This window comes from Phoca vitulina, unplaced genomic scaffold, assembly GCF_004348235.1.
Source record: "Phoca vitulina isolate PV1807 unplaced genomic scaffold, GSC_HSeal_1.0 scaffold3, whole genome shotgun sequence".
NCBI lineage: Eukaryota > Metazoa > Chordata > Mammalia > Carnivora > Phocidae > Phoca > Phoca vitulina.
In genome coordinates, this window is record NW_022589706.1 from 71,976,394 (window position 1) to 71,997,796 (window position 21,403).

The window sequence follows — 21,403 nt, forward strand, 5'->3', positions numbered from 1 at the left end:
TTTACAAAAAGTGACTTCACTTTTAAAATTACATATCAACGGAGTTTAGGGCATGATAGATGCTCAGTAAATAAGTGTGCATAACATTCTAATGATTTATGTGAAGGTACTGATGATAAAAAGAATCACCAATAATGTATCAGTCAGGGTTTTGAGAGGAAACAGATGGTACCCTCGGAGGTGTATAATTGACATACAATAACCTATTAGTATCAGGTGGATAGCAAGTGACCAATATTGAAAATGTTTTAATAAAGGAACACTGCACAGAGGTGTGGGCAGATCTTTCTAATGAGCTCGCACAGTATACATCTAGATCTTCTCTCTTTACAGTTTCCTAAGTTCATTTAGCTCAAAAGTATAAGTCATCCTGATCACCCTGATTGAAAGATGGCAGGCTTTTTTCATTTGTCTTTTCTTGGTTTCCTGCTTCTCAACTCTTTTTACATCAAGGCAAACTTAGAAATGGAGGAAAATGGATAAGCCTTCTTCCCAGCCTGCACTACCTCCCAGACTGAGAAGATTAATTTCTTGGCATAACCAACTAATTGGGAAGTTGTGCCCAGGCCTATTTCTCATTCTCTTGACTTTCTTCAAATGACATTTTTCTTTATATACCAAGCTTTCTCGATTATGTTCTATCTCCTCTCCAAAATCACATATTCTCTATCCTTTCTATCACCAACCAGATGCCTCAAAGAAATGACTTTGAGTAAACTATCGGACTGGCTAAACCTTGATTTTTTTTTTTTTTTAAGATTTTATTTATTTATTTGACAGAGAGAGACACAGCGAAAGAGGGAACACAAGCAGGGGGAGTGGGAGAGGGAGAAGCAGGCTTCCCTCTGAGTAGGGAGCCCGATGCAGGGCTTGATCCCAGGACCCTTAAAGACTGAGCCACCCAGGTGCCCCTAAACCTTGATCTTATCATGAGGAATATTCCTTCCCTCCTGAAATCTGAAACTTGGAGCTCTCTGGTACTTTTTTCAGTGCCCTTACTATCCACCCTTTTTATTCATAAATTGGCTTTTTTTTTTTTTTTCTTACTAGAAACTGCCAGGGAAATGCATTGTCCCTTCAAAAATGTCTCCTCTCTCTTCAATATTAGTTATTAATACCACTCCCCAAAACCAGACTTGAAATCTTGAAGCAGTTTTAAAAAGTTTAAACTTTTTAACTTCTTCCTCGATACCCTATTTATTTACTCAATTGCATAGGCTTCAAGGATCTGCTCCCAGAGCGTTTCCCATCCATTTATTTCTTTCTACTCTCTCTCTCTCTCTGCTTCTTTAGTGCTTGCCCCTCTTCCCAGCATCCTCTCCATTCTGGATTTTATTTTATTTTTATTTTTTGGGGGGAGGGGCAGAGAGAGGGGGAGAGAGAGAGAGAGAGAGAATCTTAAGCAGGCTCCACCCCCAGCACAAAGCCTCATGCAAGACTCGATCTCATGAGCCTGAGATCATGACCTGAGCTGAAATCAAGAGTCCAGTGTTTTACCAACTGAGCCACCCAGGCGCCCTGACCATTCTGGATTTTAAACATTAAATATTCATACCCTGAGTGGTTTGTTTGCTTTTCAGGATTAGGACTTAAAAAGGTGACTTAGAGTAATGTAGGAACTTTTTAAAGACTGGCACTTTACAATTTATTGGGTGCAACCGTAAGAACTTGTCACAGCCATGCCATCTTGTAATTAAAAGTTTGTTATTTTTGAAGTACCGCAAGAGGATAATAAAATGTTAGAGCAAACATTTACTCACTTGGGTAAATACTGTGTTTAGATGGAATATTCGTAAAAACTCTTCCTTCTAAATTGATCTTTTGATCTACTTTTTCTTTCTCTTGTGCACTGGTTATGATAAAGTGAAACTTTAAATACAGTTTCTTTTGTGGTGAGTTCCTTTGCTTAGCGTGTAGAGTTAACAAGGCTAAGGACACTGGTCTGATGTCCTGATGGATCAGTTATCGTCCTGCTTAGTGTGTAGTCACAGACTGTCCTTCAAATCATGGCCAACCATTTCATAAATGTTAGTCATGAACAAGACGGAGAAGGGGATTCAGAATGTCTTGGGAGCAATTCATTCTGAAACAAGTTAAGGCACATCCTCTACCGGAAATGGTTCAGGAATTTTGTCCTGTTTCATATACAAGTGATATACGTACTCATAATAATATACAAGTATTTAATTTCCATAATTTGTTGCAGATTGCATCTCTCTGGCTCCCAACAGTGTTAGCTGCTATAGTTTTCCATCTCCTTTCTCTGGTCTTTAAGCTGGATGGCTTATTGAATTTACCGGAAGTGTGTTGCGATGAAAAGGACATGGTTTTTGGAGTCAGATCTTGTGATCTACTTCTGTCACTCATTAGTTGTGTGCTCTTGGTTAAGTTTCTTCATCTCCACATTTCTGTTTCTTCTGAAAAAATACCTACTTTATATGGTGGTAAGAATTTAAAAAGATAATGTACGTAAGTCACGAAGAACTTAGTCCACATTGAATGCTCAAGTTCTCTACTTTTCTTTGTGATATGTAAATAAATGTAATCAATTGGTTTGGCAAGTTTCATATGGCTACCATTTATTCAACATCTACTTGGTGTCAAGCATGCTGCCAGGTGCTTTATATATATTATCCCTACTCCTCATAATAACCTCAAAAAGTTATTTATAATTATTTCTTAAGGATGAGGGAACTGAGATAAGTTGCTGCTGTCTGGGATGCATAGTTCTCACCTAAGTACATTATACAGTAAATTAGGGATAGAGGGATATTTCTAGGGAAAAGGTTTTTAAGCATTGTAGTTTAATAATTACCTGGATTTGGGGAGGGAGTGTTTTTTAAAAAGGCAGATTCCTAGGGCCCACCTGCAAGGATCCTGGGTCTGGGTAGGGCCCAGGAAAACACAATTTTAACAAGCTGCGTATGTTATTTTGATGCAGCTGTTTTTTTGGAGGACACTTGGATAAATGTATCTGCATTATACCTTAATTTGGTTTTTTTATTCTTACCCCACTTTAAACCACGAGAGGAGGAGGAGGATTTAGAGGCCGGCTAGCACCTATACGCTAAACTATGAATTTGCTAAGTAAACAACACTCCTCTTACTCTCAGCTCTTCAAGGTGCTTACCCTCTGGTGAAATCTCCTTATGCTACCTGCAATGCTTGATGTCTTCATCAACCTTGTTGATCTAGGTTCATTTTAACTGTATCAACAACAAACATAAAGAGGAGCAGAGATGGGAACTTTACAGGCCATTGCCCTGTGGAACTGTCACAAACCGTAATTTCTTGCAACCTCAATTTTCTTAGCTATAAATGGGGATGACCTTTGTCTTATAAAGTTATTGTAAGGATTGCCACACTGTCTGGCACTTGGTAGGTATTTGTAAATGTCACTGTTATTATTTAATTTTGAGGTGAGGTGTCAGACATGATAGCACATATTAATATTAATATAAATAATATGTTGATAATATATAAACATATATTAAAGTGCTCCAGGGGCACCTGGCTGGCTCTGTTGGTGGAGCACAGGACTCTTGATCTCGAGGTTGTGGGTTCCTGCCCCACGTGGGGTGTAGAGATTACTTAAAAAAATAAAATCTTAAAAAGAAATAAAGTACTCCAAAACCAGCTTTCACAATAGGAAACTTTTCCTTCCAACATAATCTTTTGGAGAATGTGATGAATGCTACGGAGCAGCGCCATCCAATGAAAATATAGTGCTAGTCACATAGGTAATTTTAAATATCTTAGTATGCACATAAGAAAATGGATGCAATTCATTTTAATAATATATTTTATTCAAATATAAAAATCTTATTCCAACATGCAATCAATATAAAATTATTAATGAGGTATTTTACATCAAAATTTTCATCCCAAGACTTTGAAATTCAGAGTGCTTTTTCGAACTTCTATCATACCTCAGTTCAGGTACGAAGTTTTCAATGGTGAAGTGAAATGTAGTCCTACCCAAACAATAAAGTTGTGTTTGATACAAATGCTACCCTGCTTCAGTCTTTAAATGTCGATTAAAAGTATATAAAACAAAAAATTCAGTGCCTTAGTCAAATAGCCATATTTCAAACGTTCAATAGCCACACATGGCTAGTGGCTACTGTTCTGGTCGGAGCAGTAGTGGACTTTATCCTCTAGAAGGCTGTTCTACATCAAGGGGATTCATGGACCCCATGAAGTTCATCCTTGCTTTACATGCTCCTTGGTTAAAAATTGTCCTTTTCACTTTTTATAACCCAATTCAAGTTTTAAAAAGTCAACAAGTTACTTTCCATATATTCACTGCACATTATTTAAGTTTGTTTATGAATAAATTCCTTGGGATAAATCCAGCAACTTTACAGAAACTGAAGAGTGGGCTACTGATTTGTTGGACTTAGACAATCATGAGGATACACTGGTTGAATGGCTCTTGGCCCTTGCTCTCTATCACTGTTGATCACAGAATTTGACTTCTAGATATTAGGGTTACCGATTTTTACCTTCCTAACAAGCAAACTTCAGGGTCTGCCCTTCTCAGGGCACGTAAAGCTCTCTCCAAAAACCAGGCAGTAGTCGCTGAACTTGCATAGCTAGGGATTTATCCAAAGCCCTCTTCTATTTTTAGCCAGAACAACTGCTTGCCGATTCAGAGAAATGCATCCATTACAAAACAGACACGAGGAGCATACCTTCGCCAGGTACTGCTCGAAATCCTCTGATTACTCCCACCGAAACTCGGTAGCTCAATTGTTTTCCTGCGCTGGCTTCAGCTCGCCTCAGCAAGCCCGCGCGCCTGACTCCTGCGTACCCTACTCCGCCCGCCTGGGGCTGCCCGGCCCGGCCCGGCCGGGGGCGTGTCTCCGCCTGGGGGCGGGGTCGGGGAGTGCAAGGAGGCGGAAGTTCCCCGGGCTGTGGGGCCGGCGCACGCACTCGGAATCACTTGTCAGCGGTCGTCTGAGGCGGAGGCAGCGCCGCGCCGGACTCGAGGTGAGTGACCGCCGGCCGGGGATGCGCGGCTCCTCCATCCCAAAGGGAGGAGGGGGAGAAGCGGTCTCCCTGCGCCCAGTGCGCGGAGGGAAGCCCAGCGGGGGAGCAGGAGGGGGCGCGCTTCGCGCGGGGACGGCTCCTCAGGTGCTTTCTGGAGCGGCGGAGGTAAGAGCCGCGTGGGAAGAGGAGCTCCCGGGAAAGGGCGGCGCGGGAGTGGGCGCAAGGCCAGAGGACGAGCACTGGAAGTTCCCGGAGCTCGGGTCGGCCGGGACGAGCGCGGCGGAGGCAGGGACGTGGAGCTCCCGGGCACCCACGCAGCGACCCGCCGGCCAGCCAGCTGCCGGGAGTTGCCGGGCGTCGCCGGGCACCTACTTTGCCGTCTGGGTACACCCACGTCCTGCCGGAACCTCTTTGGGGTGTAGGGAGCGGGACTAAACGGGAAAGGCGTGTTGTTATTTTTTTGTTGGCTTTCGCCCTACTGAGAAGTGTTTATTTCCCCCCAGATATTTAAAATTGTGTACCTGTTTGGGGAAACAGCCGTGCGACCAGAAATAAAGCTTGTTTAAAAAAAATCTGTCATAATCGCCAGATTTATTAATACTTGAGTACTTGTTGGGACTTTTGTAAGACTGCCTTCGGTGCATTTGACAATAAGTGGAAAAAGGAAGGGCGTCTGGACAGGGCAGAGCTAGGAAAGAAAATTCGTGGCTGCGTCGGGCAGGGCAGGTCTAGGGTGTGATCACCAGATCCTATCCCAAGTCCGCCTCCCTGACCGTGAGGACGTCGGACCTGCCAGCCACGGAAATAGCCCGCTCCGGAGCCTTATTTGGCAAACAGGGCTAGGCGTGAACCTCTGCTGGAAAAATGTCTTGTTGACTGCTTTCATCATGTGCCCGTGGCTTTAGTTCTTCAGCTGTACTCCATTATCTCCCAATTTGGGGAAAAAGAGAATCTCAAGATACTGCTCGTTAATTTCAGACCCTTCTTGCCACTGAGTTCTCCTTTCCCTCCCACTCACCGAAGAAGCCGGGATAGAAGTGTGGGAAATACCAAGCTTCCTTCCCAAATATTAAATCGAAGACATTGTTTAGACTTTCCCTAAAAGAAAATCCCAAACTGTACGGAAGGTCCAACGTTTTCTTGGTGTTTGAAAGCAGAATAGGCTCCTCACTATTGCCTGCCTCCTTAGGAGTTTGGGCACTAATAAGCAGATGGGGGAGACCTGGAAAAAGCCAATAGTAATATTACCATTACTTAGGGATCAGAATGTTTTAAGGCAAATGAAGCTAGCAGAGGGAGAATACTAGAAATGAAATGACACTGGTTCTGTAATGTGGCTGTGACCTTGCCAGTGCTAGAAATTTTAATAAATGAGATAAATCGGGAAGGAAACTCCCAAGTAAAGGGAAGTTGTATGTACATGGCTTGATATATAAATTACATACATTTTCTAGTAGGGAACAGTGGGTCCAGAGGAAGTTGAGCCTAACTCTCACATTGTTCTCTTGATACAAGTTAAAGATTAAAAAAGGAGGGGGCAGGCTGCCTCGGAAATACCTGTTGGCTTTACACGCTTCTGATTTATATCATATAATACCGACTTAAGAACAATCTTTCTTTAGTGGTTCTATGAAAATCTTTTATTACAGCGGGAAAGCAATTAAATTATGTGTGGCTCTTAATTATCTTTCTGTTATTCTTTGTTCATGTGTATCTAACAGTTTGACTTCTGGCATGGCCATTAAGTCTTTTTAGTGCCCTGTGTGTATTACATCAGTACTGAATGTGTATTACCATGCCAGTGGAAAAGCTCATCTCATCTCTGGGTAGGTGCAGTACAGATTTTCACTGGTTTAATTTTTCTTTAAGGACCAGACTTGAAAGTTTTGCCTCATTTTCCCCTTATAAGAAGTGACATCTTCTGTTTGTTTTTAATATGCCCAATGATTCACATACCTACATGTGCCAATATTAATTTGGTGTAATGGGATCAAAGTTTTGAATGGGTTAAAAAAATGGAAAAATATTTTAAGACAGGTAATAATATAAGGTGGTGATTTAGTCCAACAGCACAGATTTTCCAAGGAAATGTGTCTTCAACAGTTTTCTTTTAAAATGTGGTTTTAAAATTATTAAATTATACATCCACTATATTTTTAATATTTTTAAAGGGGGAAATAATATGTTTCTTAGCATTACATTTTAGAAAATATCCATTTCTCCCAATTTCTCCCGCCACACATAACCAATCATACCAACCAATACAAAACTCAAAGTAAAACCATGAGAGTCATGAGTGCACTTAGAGCAAAACAAAAAAGACAACACTGAAGTGCTGCTGCTTTTCTAAGGCTCCAGTTCCCTTTCATGCATTAAAATTAACCTTATATTCCTACCCCATTTAGTCATCTCATTCACTGTGTGGTTAATGCTCATTCTTTACTTTGCCTGATGTGGTGTGTGTATAAAACAAGAAGCAGGTTCTCACTGAAATATCACTGTGCTAGACTATTGCCTATCATTGCCTGTCTAAAGGAAAAGTAAATATTGCTCTGTGTTGAAAATACCATGTCCCTGTAAGAGGAAATACAAGTTGTAGTTTATGATTGGAGACAATAATTTTGTGTATTAAAGAACAACTTACTTTAAAAAATTATGAATGTGGAATGAGAGTCTACAGATATGCAGTCCTTTCATATCGGAGAGTAGCTTAGAATTTAAGGACTGTTACCAACTGCAGGCTAAAGAATGCATGAGGTAGAGGGAAGGGGAAAATCATTTTGAATTAAACCTGAAGTAAAATCTTGTTTCTTCTCTGTATAGTGAAGTGTTGTAAAGTACTGAGTTAAAGTTTGTATGCAAGAAGCCACAAATTGTACTGTAGCAAGTTATAAAACTGATCAAGTGTCTAGAAATAGATTCTGATATGGAATTTTTAGATTATGGAAATTGGCATCAGCTTAGAAATTGTATATTAGCTCATAGATTCCTTTTCCTGAAAAGACTGAAATGAGAACTTAATGTAGACTTATCCTCTGTATCTTCTCATCCCCCCAAACAAAATATTGAACATAATTTAGTTGAGTTTATATTAAATACATTTAAATATGTAATAGGGCTTCAAATAAACAATTTGTTAACCATCTAATTTTCTTTCACAGGTTCTTTCATTTTCTGGGATTGGACTTTGAGCTATTAGAGCCATGAGCAACTACAGTGTGTCCTTGGTTGGCCCAGCTCCTTGGGGTTTCCGGCTGCAAGGTGGCAAGGATTTCAACATGCCTCTGACAATCTCTAGTGTAAGCAAACTTCACAGATTTTATTACAGGTGTTCATTCAATGCTTAGTCTTGGAAACCTCAGGGCTGAGTTGTTGAATTCTCTGGATAACCTGTACTTATTACAATTGCTTATGGGATTTAATCTCAGCAAACTTAGTTATGTATAATAAAGGATGTGGAGGGGAGGGAATTTAACAAGGTTAATTGATTTCAATTAAGCTTATTTTCAGTTTCCCCCATCTTATTAATAAAGAAATGGAAAGCATTTAACTAAGGGGCAGACTTCACATCTTTGAACTATCACTCATTTGGGGAATCTGGACCTTAGTTTCTTCATATGTAATATTAGAAAGTTGCACAATGGGATTTTCATTGTTCCTTTCAGCTCCAGAAGCTGTTAATTAAAAACTGTTGATCAATATCAAATAAAATTACTGTTTTTGGTGTTATTTCCTCAGCTCACTTTCTGGTGAAGGTGATAGTCAACGGTAAAATTGCCAAAGGCTACTTATCTTTGAAGAGGGATTGAGGACTTGGATCTCCTAGATAGTCAGTTTATAAATAATTGAGATTTGGTTGTTTACCTCATTATGGATTTAGTTTGAATGTATTCTGTGTAAACAATTTAAGGATATATTTTCATGATGATGATTATGTTTTTTGAGGCTTGACTGTGTGTCAAGCACCATTTCACTTTCTTCTTGCTATTAATTGCTTGTATAATGTTCCAGAGGGCTTTTTTTTCATAGTCAAATAAATATGAATATCCACTCCCCTTTTACTTATATGATAGCATGTTATACACGCTGCTCCGTGGCTTTTTTTCTCAATAATTTATCATGGAAAACTTTCCCTAGAGGTTTTTTGTTTTTGTTTTTAACAACTATATAGAATTCTCTTGTAGGGAAGTAGAATTTATTTAACCAGTCTCCTATGGAAAGGCATTTATATTGTTTCCAGTATCACTATTACAAACAGTGCTGTAGTGGATACCATATATACATAATTTTTTATGTATATGCATAAACACATACAGTTGACTCGAATGACACAGATTTGAACTGTGCAGGTCCACTTACACAGGGATTTTTTTTCAATAAATATATATACAATTCTGTAAATGTATTTTCTCTTCCTTAAGATTTTCTTTCTTTTTTTTTTTTTTAAGATTTATTTATTTATTTTAAAGAGCATGTGAGAGAGAGCACAGGCAGGCGTGGGGAGGGGCAGAGGGAAAGGAGAGAATCTTAGGCAGAATCCCCGCTGCATGTGGAGCCTGATGCAGGGTTTGATCTCAAGACCCTGACATCATGACCTGAGCCAAAGTCAGGGGTCAGATCCTTAACTGACTGAGCCACCCAGATGCCCCCTTATGATTTTCTTAACATTTCCTTTTTTCTAGTTTACTGTATTGTAAAAATACAGTATATATAACATACAAAATATGTGTTAATAGACTGTTTATGTTATCGGTAAGGTTTTCAGTGAACAGTTGGCTATTAGTATAGTTAAATTTTGGGAGAGTCAAAAGAAATACATGGAGTTTTGACTGTATGGGGAAGTCAGTGCCCCAACCCTCATGCTGTTCAAGAGTCAACTATATATGTGTGTGTGTGTGTGTATATATATATATATGTATATATATACACATGTATATGGACACATACATATACAATTTCGATAGATTGTGCCAATTTACACTTCTGTGCAATGCACAAAAATACCTCCAATTCCCCCCCGCAACAGCCTTGCCAGCAAACTTTTGGATTTTTGCCAGTTGCTTTAGGTGCATGATCTCATTTAATTCTCATGTCAACCTGTGAAATAGTGGTACTGTGCCCATTGTACAAAACTGTGCCATGAGCTCAAATGGCTGGTGTGGAAGAACTGGCTTTCAAGCATTTATGTTATGCTACTTCCCTAATGATAAATTTTATCTATAGATTGTTTCTTTAATTAGGTTTTTTTCTCTAATCAGGTATTTCAGAGGCTGTTGTTTTGTTTAATTATACACACACACACACACACACACTGCTTACTATATATACACATAACTTGATTTTGAAAGATTAAGTTTGTAACACATGAAAAATCTCTGCTAAAATACAGCTAATCCCTGTTTACTAATGGAGTTTTCCTTGTTTCTTGGCTGTGGATTTTTTAAACAGTTTATTTTTATTTTTGTTTATTTTATTTTTTTTAAAGATTTTATTTATTTATTTGACAGAGAGAGACACAGTAAGAGAGGGAACACAAGCAGGGGGAGTGGGAGAGGGAGAAGCAGACTTCATGCTGAGCAGGGAGCCCCGCGTGGGGCTCGATCCCAGGACCCTGGGATCATGACCTGAGCCGAAGGCAGACACTTAATGACTGAGCCACCCAGGCACCCCTATTTTATTTTATTTTTAAACAGTTAACTTTAATTTACCACCAATTTCTGTCTTGATTCCAGTTAATCAGATTTTATAAGGAAATACATATATGTAATCCAGCCTCTAAGTTTTAAGACTTCATGGTTGGGTGAAATTTTAAATGGAAAGCATCCATGTGAAAATGTGTCTTGTGATTTATTCCTGTTTGAACAAGGCAATTTTTTTCTCTTACTGAAGATCTTTTTTGAAGAAAGGAATGATATTTTCATATTGTCTTGTTTTTATGTTCTTTTAACATTATTTATATTAAGTTTGAATATCTTACTTTATAAATAATGGGTTATAGAAGTTATTGTTTAGTTTAAAATGCATCCATTTTTGCTGGGAAAAAAGTCCAGAAACAAATTGACACTTAATGAAACAAACTAAATCATACTTTGTTGTTTGGTAATAAAAATGCAAATGTAATGTGTAAATTTTGTGGTATCATGCCTTTAAGAGAGTTTTCTGTGCCTTAGTTCCCTGGCAGACAATTTGAGGCCTAGCTCCATGTTGTGATGCTGATAGAACAGAACACTGTGTACATACATATGTGCCCTCCCCTGGCACAGAAGAAATGCTTTCCTTGTGTAGACAGAGTGCTAATTAAAGGATTTTGAACATACTGATTAAAAGAGACTATGGTAACAAAGCTGCTGAGTTATTTCTGTTCTCTTACAAAAGTCTCTGCCATCTCCTGTGACCTTTTTGGGCCTTGTGCAGTGGGGCATGCAATTCATTCTGGACTGGAGAGGATGGGAAGGGGAGGGGAGGAGAGAGGGAATGTTGGCTCAACTGTGCTGCTAGGCTGTTGGCTTTCATTGTAAGTTACTTTTAACCCCTTGTGTGTTTCAGTTCAGACATGCCTAGTAACATTGCCTAATAAAGATGTGTGCCTAATAACTAATTCATATTGTTGTAGTAAGATTAGTAATGTTATACCTCATCTTAGTTATTTCTCTAGTTATATTTATTTTGCCTTAATTATGTAAAATTATTGGGATATATCTTTGTGGTCATTAAATTGTTTAATTAATAGTGTCAAGGAGTAATTAAAACTTAACAGCATGCCTTAAAACATATAATTTAGTAATTCTTTTATATTAATGTAATGAATGTAATGTATGAAATTCTTAGCGGGGTCTGGCACATTGTATTCTCTTAGCTCTTATTTTTTTACAACAATATTATTATGTTAAAAAGAAAAAATATTTTGAGACTTGAAATATCAAATACCCCATAATTGTGGGTAATGTAGGAGTTATAGTTTTTTACTTAAGAGTCTACTGCAATTGAAAAAAAAATCACAAGTTTGTGCTTAACTGTGAAGCTGCATGTTTTATGTTTAGAGTTCAAAAGCATCCAGTTTTTCCTTTGGTCAGGTATTGCTATGTCGAACTCCATAGGGCTATTTATGTTCCCGTATAACATTGGAACTCTGTGACAGCAAATGTATTTGTGATAAGTAGGCCATTGGCTGGGACTTGAACATTCTGTTTTCCTGAGATTTTGTTGTTACTAGCATGTGAATATGCTGGATATGACTTTGTGTATTAAAGCATGCAAACTATATGATTTTTTTTGCAGACTGTACAATATTTAACATTTCACACAGATTTACCCATTATCTATAGTGTACAAATTTTACATTCTTTTTTAATAGGTGGGTTTCTAAGACAAAATTGGTAATTCCTGCCAACTTTTAAAAAGATCCTCAGATTACTCTAACTATATAATCACATGTCATTGTCTTTAGTTTCCTATTCTTAAAATGGAGTACTGGCTAACAGAGTTTGTAGGCTGCCTTTTTATGACCCTGTATTTATGGAATTGCCTTGAAGCCATGGAATGTGGGGATGGGTTTCATTGTAGCAGTGTGGGTTATTGGTCTTTGCCAGTATATTTTATAAGAAGAAATAGGAGACTTCTTGCATAATTCAAGGCCATATTTTGGCAAGTTGATGTTCCTCATGATGGAATTATGGAAAGGATGATATATTTGTGAATAACATCTTTTAAGTATGGCATCCTAAAGTTGCAGTCTCTGTTGTGTGTTGTTTTCTGATTTATGATGTTAGAGTTTTTTCCTTAAAATGTCAGTATTTGAATTTCCTGAAGATGAGCTCCCAGTTCTCCATAAAACATCTACATTGTTTCTTTAGCAGATAAGAATGAGGCCAGATATTTTAATACAAATTAAATTAATATTAATACAGATAATGATTCTGATTCTCAAGAGTTAGGAGAGGATTAGTTGTTACCAACTAGGACAAGATTTTAGTTGGATTTGAAAAGCAAAGGAAATTTACTATTTTCTGGAGTATGGAGCTTGGCTTCGGAGTATAAGACAGAGCAGAGAGAAGACAGCTGTGAAACATTTTGCCAAGAATTCATTCATTCAGCAGTTATAGGAATACTTCCTAGAAACCATTTAAGAAGATACAAAGTATTGGGGGGTACAGAGGTTGGGGAGAAAAGAAATAAGTATAGTACTAGACATCGTCATAAGACCTATCACACAAGACAATATTTGGTGAAATTACAAAGATAAGTGTTTCTCAGTTTCAGTGGGCTTTTGTATTCGTGGGGTTGGCTTCCTGCAGGAGAAATTAATTGAAATGATGCTGGAAGGATGAAATTTGAACACCTCAAAATCAACATTTCTCTGTGTTGGTTTTCAGTGCAAAGTGAAGATGAAGACTTTTCTTGCCATTGCTTGACTCTGAGCAAAGCTGTGAATATAGTTGAGTGATTCTCCAGTCAGCCAGCTGCAGAGTTTCCCTCCTAGAGGAGGATAGAAAGACTTTCAGTCCTCTCAAGCTGAAATGGGAGAACCATCCTACCTTGAATAAATGGGTCCATTGTTAATTTTAAACTGTTGAGTGTTTTCTTTTACATTCCCTTCCAACTACTCTGTCATTATGCCAAGTTGGAAAGTTAATGATATAGTTTGTATAACTACATAATGTATATTTCACATGTATGTTCATCTTCTGCTTTTAAAATATTAATTATCTTTTTTTGTGGGGCATAGAGACCTGTTTTTTCCTAAGTGGTGATTTTCTATCATTGTGGTCACAAGGATAAAGAATCTCAAGATAATTCTGAAGATGTTTTTCTGGATTGTTATTTGTAAAGAAGTGAAAAATCTTATCAGTGTGTTTTGTTGTAAATTAGTAGTTTTAGAAAAGGGGGGCTTGATTTTTCAGATTTTAATGAATGTTGGGCATTTTTCAAAGTTATTTGTTAAAATAAGAGGAATTTTACTGGTCTGTAAAAATTCTGTATGTGATGGAGGAAATAGTATTGTAGAGATTGGGTGAAGTAAAAATATTTTATTTTTTTAGAGAGAGATAAAGAGTGTGCATGTGTGGGGGGTGGGACATGGAAAGGGCAGAGGGAGAGAGAGAATCTTAAGCAGGCTCCATGCCCAGCCCACTAGGGAGCCAGATGCTAGGCTTGATCTCACAACCCTGAGATCATGACCTTAGCCAAAGTCAAGAGATGGAAGCTTAACTGACTGAGCCACCCAGGTGCTCCAAGAATAACACTTTAAACCTAAGTAAAGGAGATTTTTACATAACTTGTTCACCTACTCACAAATTAGGTATAGTATCTACTTAAACTGAGAATATTGAAGACTGTGGACTTCAGTTATTTTTGAGAACTTTCAAGACAAAGAACTTTTATTTATGATAGTTAGTCAGGTTGCAATGTGAATATACAGTTAACTAGTTGTCTTTGTCCAGAATATCCTCTTGGCAGCAGTTCTTACCCAGATTCCCATATACCATGAGATCAGTCATGGCCTTTTCCCCCAGTTACGACTGCGTGGGGGAAAGAATCTGATAGGAGTTAGTTATTCTAGAAGCAAACATTGCTCTGGACAAAAAAGGTGTTGTTTCTTTGGTGTCTTATAAGGGATAATTATGTTTCAGTTTTAGTAGGTGAGACTCTAGATCTTTATTTAAATTTTGAGATACAGAAATATTGACTATATAAGATGAAATGTGACAGAACAAGACCCTAGCATGTGCAATACTAATATATGTATGCATTTGCAAATAAATGACATAAGGGAATGAAAAGAGAAAAAAATTAGTTTAAGCAATTAAGGAGTAGTGACCATGGTGACCATTAACTTAGGTATTCCAGGTGCAGAGCCACTCTATAGATCTGTTGGGAATGCAGGTTTGGTTTTTAAATTATGAAGTGGGAAAATCACTTTTCTAGCATAGGTACTCTGTTTTTATTAAGGTTTTTTGTTTTTTTTGTTTTTTGGTACTAAAATATTTATGAAAAGACAGGAGACAGAATTGAATGAGTAAAGTTAGGTTTGGAAGAATTTTTTATAGCATTGTGAAATCATGTTCACTTCCCTATCTTTCCCCACCTTATTTCTTTTCTTGTTTTACAAAAGTGGAGTTATCTACCCTTCTGTAAATAACTAATTTCTTTTACAGCTCATGTTGTTGCCCATTTTGTGTGATGATTACTGGAACAAAGTCCATCAACCTCTTTGGCATTTAGTACTCCTAGCAGGACTAGGTAGTTATAACACATGACCCTATAGGCCTACATGGGGGGAGTGTAAAATGAATTGGGAAAGTTAACAGGAGGGAATGGGAAAGAGCACATTAGATGGAAGGAGAAAAGAGGCAATTTTAAAAAGGCCTCAGTGAGAGCACTTTTATACTGGGTCACATTTGGTACTCAGTCTTTTTAACCTTTCACCCTTAACTGCTTTTAAAGTTTGGTTAATTTATGCTTCTTTTTAGGTTCATTCATATGGTTTGAAATTCCAAAGGTATAATAGCATATAAAGGAGAGTCTCCTGTTGCCCTGCCGTTCATTTCCTCTTCCTGGAAGCAACCAGTTAGCAGTTTTTTGTGCATAGTTTCAGAGATGATCTATACAAATATATGTATATACATATATATTCTTATCAATCCCCTTTTCAACACAAACAGCATCCTTAAAAACTATACTTTTTTTGGCATTTTGTTTTCTTCACTTAACCCCAAATCAGTAAATACATCTTCATTCTTTTTATATAGGTGCATTGTTTGGATTTATCATAATTTATTCAACTGGTTTTACTGACACTGCAGTGTAATTTTTGGATTTATGTATATGGCATATATGTGAACATATCTGTCAGATAAATTCCTAGAAATGGAATTGCTAAGTCAAAGGGTTATATACATTTATAATTTTGATTGATATTGCCAGCTATCTCTATTGAGACACTCCTACCCACAGTATAAGAATGCTGGTTTCCTCATACCTGTGCTAGCACACATTTCAACAGACTTTGATCTTTTCTAATCAGTTGGGCCTATTTCCACTTTTCTCCTTTTTTTTTTTTTTTTTAAGATTTTTATTTATTTATTTGACAGAGAGAGACACAGCGAGAGAGGGAACACAAGCAGGGGGAGCAGGAAAGGGAGAGGGAGAAGCAGGCCTCCCGCGGAGCAGGGAGCCCAATGCGGGGCTTGATCCCCGGATCATGACCTGAGCCGAAGGCAGACGCTTAACAACTGAGCCACCCAGGTGCCCCCACTTTTCTCCTTTTTATAGGACTTAATCACAAGTAGTCCACTGAGGATTTTCTGTTTTTAAGTGGTTCATTGTTTCCCATTTTGCATGAGAACATATGAAATAAAAATGTGCTGCTCTTCTATAAATGATACCATTAATTTCTAGGGATGATGTTCTTTGAATTTTTTCATTCAGAGTTTTGATTAATAGTTACCTCTGTACTTTATTTCCTGATTCTTTTTTTAGAAGTTTATTTCCTATTTTTAAGCAGATTTCCTCTCAATGTTAACATATTACTTCCAATTACATGTGAAAGATTTTGTTTGTCTTTTGTTGAACAGTTTTTGGCATATTGTCCTGTCATAGACTTTCTGAAAAATTTAAGCAAATCACATTTCATAGAATCAAGGTTGTAACTTTCAGAGTTTCTCCTGGAGCCTGATATATTGTGGGATTTCAAATCTTCTCTAGCTCACTTTAAATGATGTGACAGGGAGACTGACCATTATGAGCTGTTCAGGATGGCCCTGGGACATAGTAAAATTCACCCCTAGGAAACTCATTGTGTTTTCATTATCAACCTTTATTAGCCAGTGGAGCTTAACTGAAGTGTTTGGTGTTCCATAACATAGTGAATCAGGCATTGTGAAGGCATACTAATGTATGACATAATGTATTTCTTCATTTTACCCAGGTTTGAGCAGCAGAGTGTGTGTGTTGGTAACCTTGGTGACAAAAAGAGTAAGGATGCCAGGGATGTTTGTGTTTTATGTGGTTAAAGGGGAAACGTGGAATTTCCCTTTAGTGTGTTGCTGTAAAATTTTTTTTTTAAAGATTTATTAGAGAGCAAGAGAGCACACTAGTGGGGAGTAGAGGGAGAAGCAGGCTCCCCGCGAGCAGGGAGCCTGATGCGGGGCTCAATCCCAGGACCCTGCGATCATGACCTGAGCTGAAGGCAGGCACCCAGCAAACTGAGCCACCCAGGCGCCCCTCAAATTTTTAAATATGATGAGAAGAGGGGCGCCTAGCTGGCTTAGTTGGTGGAGCATGTGACTCTTGATCTGGGGGTTGTGGGTTTGAGCCCCATGTTGGGTATAGAGATTACTTAAACATAAAATCTTTTTTTTTTTTTTTTTAAAGATTTTATTTAAGGATGCCTTTTTTTTTTTTTTTTTTAAGATTTATTTGTCAGAGAGAGTGAGCATGAGCGTGAGGGAGGGCAGAGGGAGAAGCAGACTCCTTGCTAAGCAGAGAACCAGATGTGGGGCTCCATCTCAGGACCCTGGGATCATGACGTGAGCTGAAGGCAGACAAATAACTGACTGAGCCACCCAGGTGCCCCACTTAAAAATAAAATCTTGAAAAAATATATGATGAGAAGAGTTTGGAACTTGCTAAGAATTTACACCATTTGTTATTTGAATTCTATGATTTGTTAAACTGTTTTTTTTTTTTCAGGATCCAAAAATTGATTTAACAATGGCTGTTGTTCTTCATAGTTGTCTTGGGTAAATTTTGATTTACTAAAATTTTATTTTAATGACATTAACAATTGAATGCCATTTACCATTCATTCTATCAAGGATTTAAGTGTTATGATTTGGTTCTGTTGAGGATCCAATAATTATCCTAGTATTTCACAAATGATTTCTGAGATTTTAACTTTTATAGATGGTAAAATTAAAAAATTTAGTAGGGTTGTATAATGCTAGCCAGAGGAGGTTGTGGATATGTTCTGAAAGTATTTTTCTTCTTGAGAAAAGGTAGTGGAGGACAAATGTCCTATAGAAAACAAATGCTTTGTCCCTTAACTAGGAACCTTTAAAGATGTTCTGGAGGAAGAAGTTTATACATATATACAAGTATTATTACACATGTAGTTTTCATGATTTTGGACATTCTCTTGAAGTATCTCTATGCTACTAACTTCTAAATATTCTACAAATAGTTCTTCTGATCTTTTTATAGTAGGCATTTCTGTTTATATGTACCTCTGTCTATTCTGGAAGATTCTAGTTATTGGTATCCAATTCTCAGAGTGATACTTTGATATTTTAGTAGACACAGGTGTTTCCGAACTTTGTCAATGGCATATCCCCCCCCCCCCCCCACTTTTTTTTTTTAAGATTTTGTATACTTATTTGGCAGGGAGAGCACAAGCAAGGGGGGCGGCAGGCAGAAGGAGAGGGACAAGCAGACTCCCGGCCTAGCAGGGAGCCTGATGTGGGGCTTGATTCCAGGACCCTGGGATCACGATCTGAGCAGAAGGCAAATGCTTAAACGACTGAGCCACCCAGGCGCCCCAATGGCTTATCCTCTTGTAGTTTGGTTCTTTATATTCAGGCTGGCAGTTTGCCCAGGCAGGAATTCTAAAATCCTGCATTTAACACATTACTGCCCTATTTAAGAACTGTTAAGGGCTTCCTGTTATCTGTTGAATTATTGCTTGACTCCTCTGCCTGGCATTCAGGCTGCATATAAATGGGCCCACTTAATACAATTGAGTTTATGGTACAAAATGCCCATTTTGAACGGTAAAGTCCTTGGTTTCTTAATTTTTTGTGCTTACTACCTTAGTTTCTTTTTACCTTTAATCCTCTACCCATCGTTCAAGGCACATTCATATCCCAAGTGTTCTTTCAAATTTTTGACTACTCCAACTTGCTTGGGTCTCCTTTCTTTCCTATATTAAATAATAATAATAGTAACGTAAATACGCTAACATTTATTGAGCCCTTGTTATTGTCTAGACCCTGCTCCAAATGTTTTGCACATGTTCCATTATTTAATTCTCATTAACAGTCCTCTGAGAAAGTATGATTTTAAAAGGAAGAGAGAAGTTAAATTACATGTCCAGAGTTACACAGCCAGTAATTGATTAAACCAGTCAAATTGAGTAGTAATAATGCTTTTAACCAGTATACTCTATTTTCTGGGAATAGATGACAATTTTCACTACTGACAGTCAAGTTTGTGTGTGTATTTCTTTTTTTTAAAGATTTTAAGTAATCTCTGTACCCAACCTGGGGCTCGCAGTCACAAGCCCAAGATCAAGAGTTGCATGCTCCACCGAGAGAGCCAGCCAGCCGCCCTTGTGTGTGTATTTCTTAAAGTGAGAATAAATGCTATAGAATAAAAGACTTGTATAGATGGGAATAACTGAGATTATTAAGAAAAATATGACTGGTTTCCAAAGCAATTATCGAAATCACCTGAGATTTTAAAAATGTAGACTCCAGGCCCTAGACATTGAATTCAGGATGTTTAGGGATTCTCACATGCTGACTGGATGTTTCTCACCTACCATTGGTGTTCCATTTTGTACACAAATATTTGGGAACCATATATGGCTTTGCTTTTTTAAAAAACATTTTTAGTATGGATCTTTTGTTACTTAGATCATTTCAGCAAAAAGACTAAGGCTAAGTTACATGGGAACTGTCATTGACTAAATAATGTGACCGATCTAATTTTCCCCAACAACCAGTCTTTTCCCTTTTTTCAGAGTTCAGTCACCATAGGTCAAATCCTTTTTGTAAATAAATGACAATCAGGGTTTAGTTCTCTTTACAATGTTGTAAGTATCTTTGTGACGAAGATTTAGAGGACTGAAGTTGGCATACTACTTAAAATATTTTAACACTATAAGATTTAATAATGTTGAATTTATCAAAGACTTCTTTAGGAATCTTTGACTATACCTGGTTTTATTTTACACCTCATTGCTAAACCAAATGATAATATGTTAAAAAGAACTAGTTACAGTTTTTTTAATCCCATGAACCAGAGAACAGTACAGATTTTTGGTCTGCATATTAGGTTTCACAGCAGTATAGCTAAGTACATTTAAATAGGTTATATACTTTGTTAAATTGTGAACCACTCTCACGGGGGCGGGGGTGGGGGGGACTCTACAGCATGGGTCAAGATCATGCTAGAATCCCCAGTTTGTGTTCAGTAGCTATTGACTGATGATCATAATGATAATAGAGGACAAATGGGAAGCTGGGTTGCAATTGCAATCAAGCTTCCTTAGATTTGTTTTGTTAATATACATAATTGATAGAATTAACTGGTGAAACATTTTGGTTTTCTTTGTTTTTAATTCTAGTTGGGGTTTAAGTTTCTAGGAAATGTACCAGAGGTTACATCATACAATAACCCCCTGCCTCCCAAGGTACAGTCTTTCTGTGTGTCAATCAGAATTTTTCTGTAAGTTTGACCCAGCGGTTCTGCTTCTGTCTTTTAGCGTCATGTACAACAAAGGATAATCGTTTCTCACTTAACAGCCTTTCAGATAAGTGATTGAGTTGTATTTCCCTTTGAGTCTTGTGGATATTCTGTAGGAAGCCATTTCTTCAAATGTTTCTCTCGTGACAGTTTGCCTCTCTTCACACCCTTGGGTATATGCTTTTAAAAGTTTTAAATGTCTCTTTATATATGACTCAGAACTGAACCTAACACCTCAGATATATTAAGACCAATGCAAAAATATAGTTATTAAGTCAGGAAACTGATTTTTGTGTGACTGGATATTGCAGGATTTAGACGCTGCACTGGGCAGTGGGCTTGATGGAAATGTCACTGTTTTCTCTGTACACTTTAGTATGGTTTGAAATTTTTACAATATGTATATCTTATGTTTAAAAAGAAAGAAAACTAAAACTGGTCTATGCTTTGTACATATGTGAATTCAGGCTTGTCTGGACATATATGGAAGTTAGGAGAGTCTGAGAGGGGCAAGTGTTTGTGTATGGGTGTGTGTTGTTTGCTTGAAAGATCAAGAAACCTCATGGGAAGGAATTCAGGAAACAGATAATTGAGTGTATTCAAGCATAGTCCCTGGAGATTTTATTATTATTTTTAATTGTTATCTTTTATGAGACATGGGTAAATTCTTGGTAGAGCAGGGTATGTCCTCTTGGTATCATCTTCTGGCACTGCCCTTCTCCTGAATGACTTGTGCCAGAGCCCTGAGATGACAAGGTGTGAGTCAGCACATATTTATTGATCTCTTACTGTGTACTGGCCCTTGGGTATAGGGGGTGGTTCTCTATTTTCTGACATAAAGGCACATGGAACATGATATGAAATATATGAAGGAGCTTAGAAGTAAGAGAGGACATATATGTAATCAGATCTAGGAAGAGAGCACAGTAAGGTGCATTGAGCGTGTAGC

At 37.8% G+C, this 21,403-nt stretch overlaps 1 protein-coding gene across 10 annotated transcripts in view; it reads left to right on the forward strand.

Annotated features, from left to right (window-relative positions):
• Positions 1-4,903: 4,903 nt before the first annotated feature.
• The window catches only part of PDLIM5 (PDZ and LIM domain 5), a 206,866-nt gene continuing 190,366 nt past the window's right edge, over positions 4,904-21,403 (forward strand). For all 10 annotated transcript variants that reach the window (XM_032400850.1, XM_032400853.1, XM_032400852.1 and 7 more), the window contains exons 1-2: positions 4,904-4,992; positions 8,154-8,291. In XM_032400850.1, coding sequence (XP_032256741.1) covers positions 8,196-8,291 — 96 coding nt within the window. In that variant the 5' untranslated portion in view covers positions 4,904-4,992; positions 8,154-8,195. The remainder of the gene's footprint in view (positions 4,993-8,153; positions 8,292-21,403) is intronic.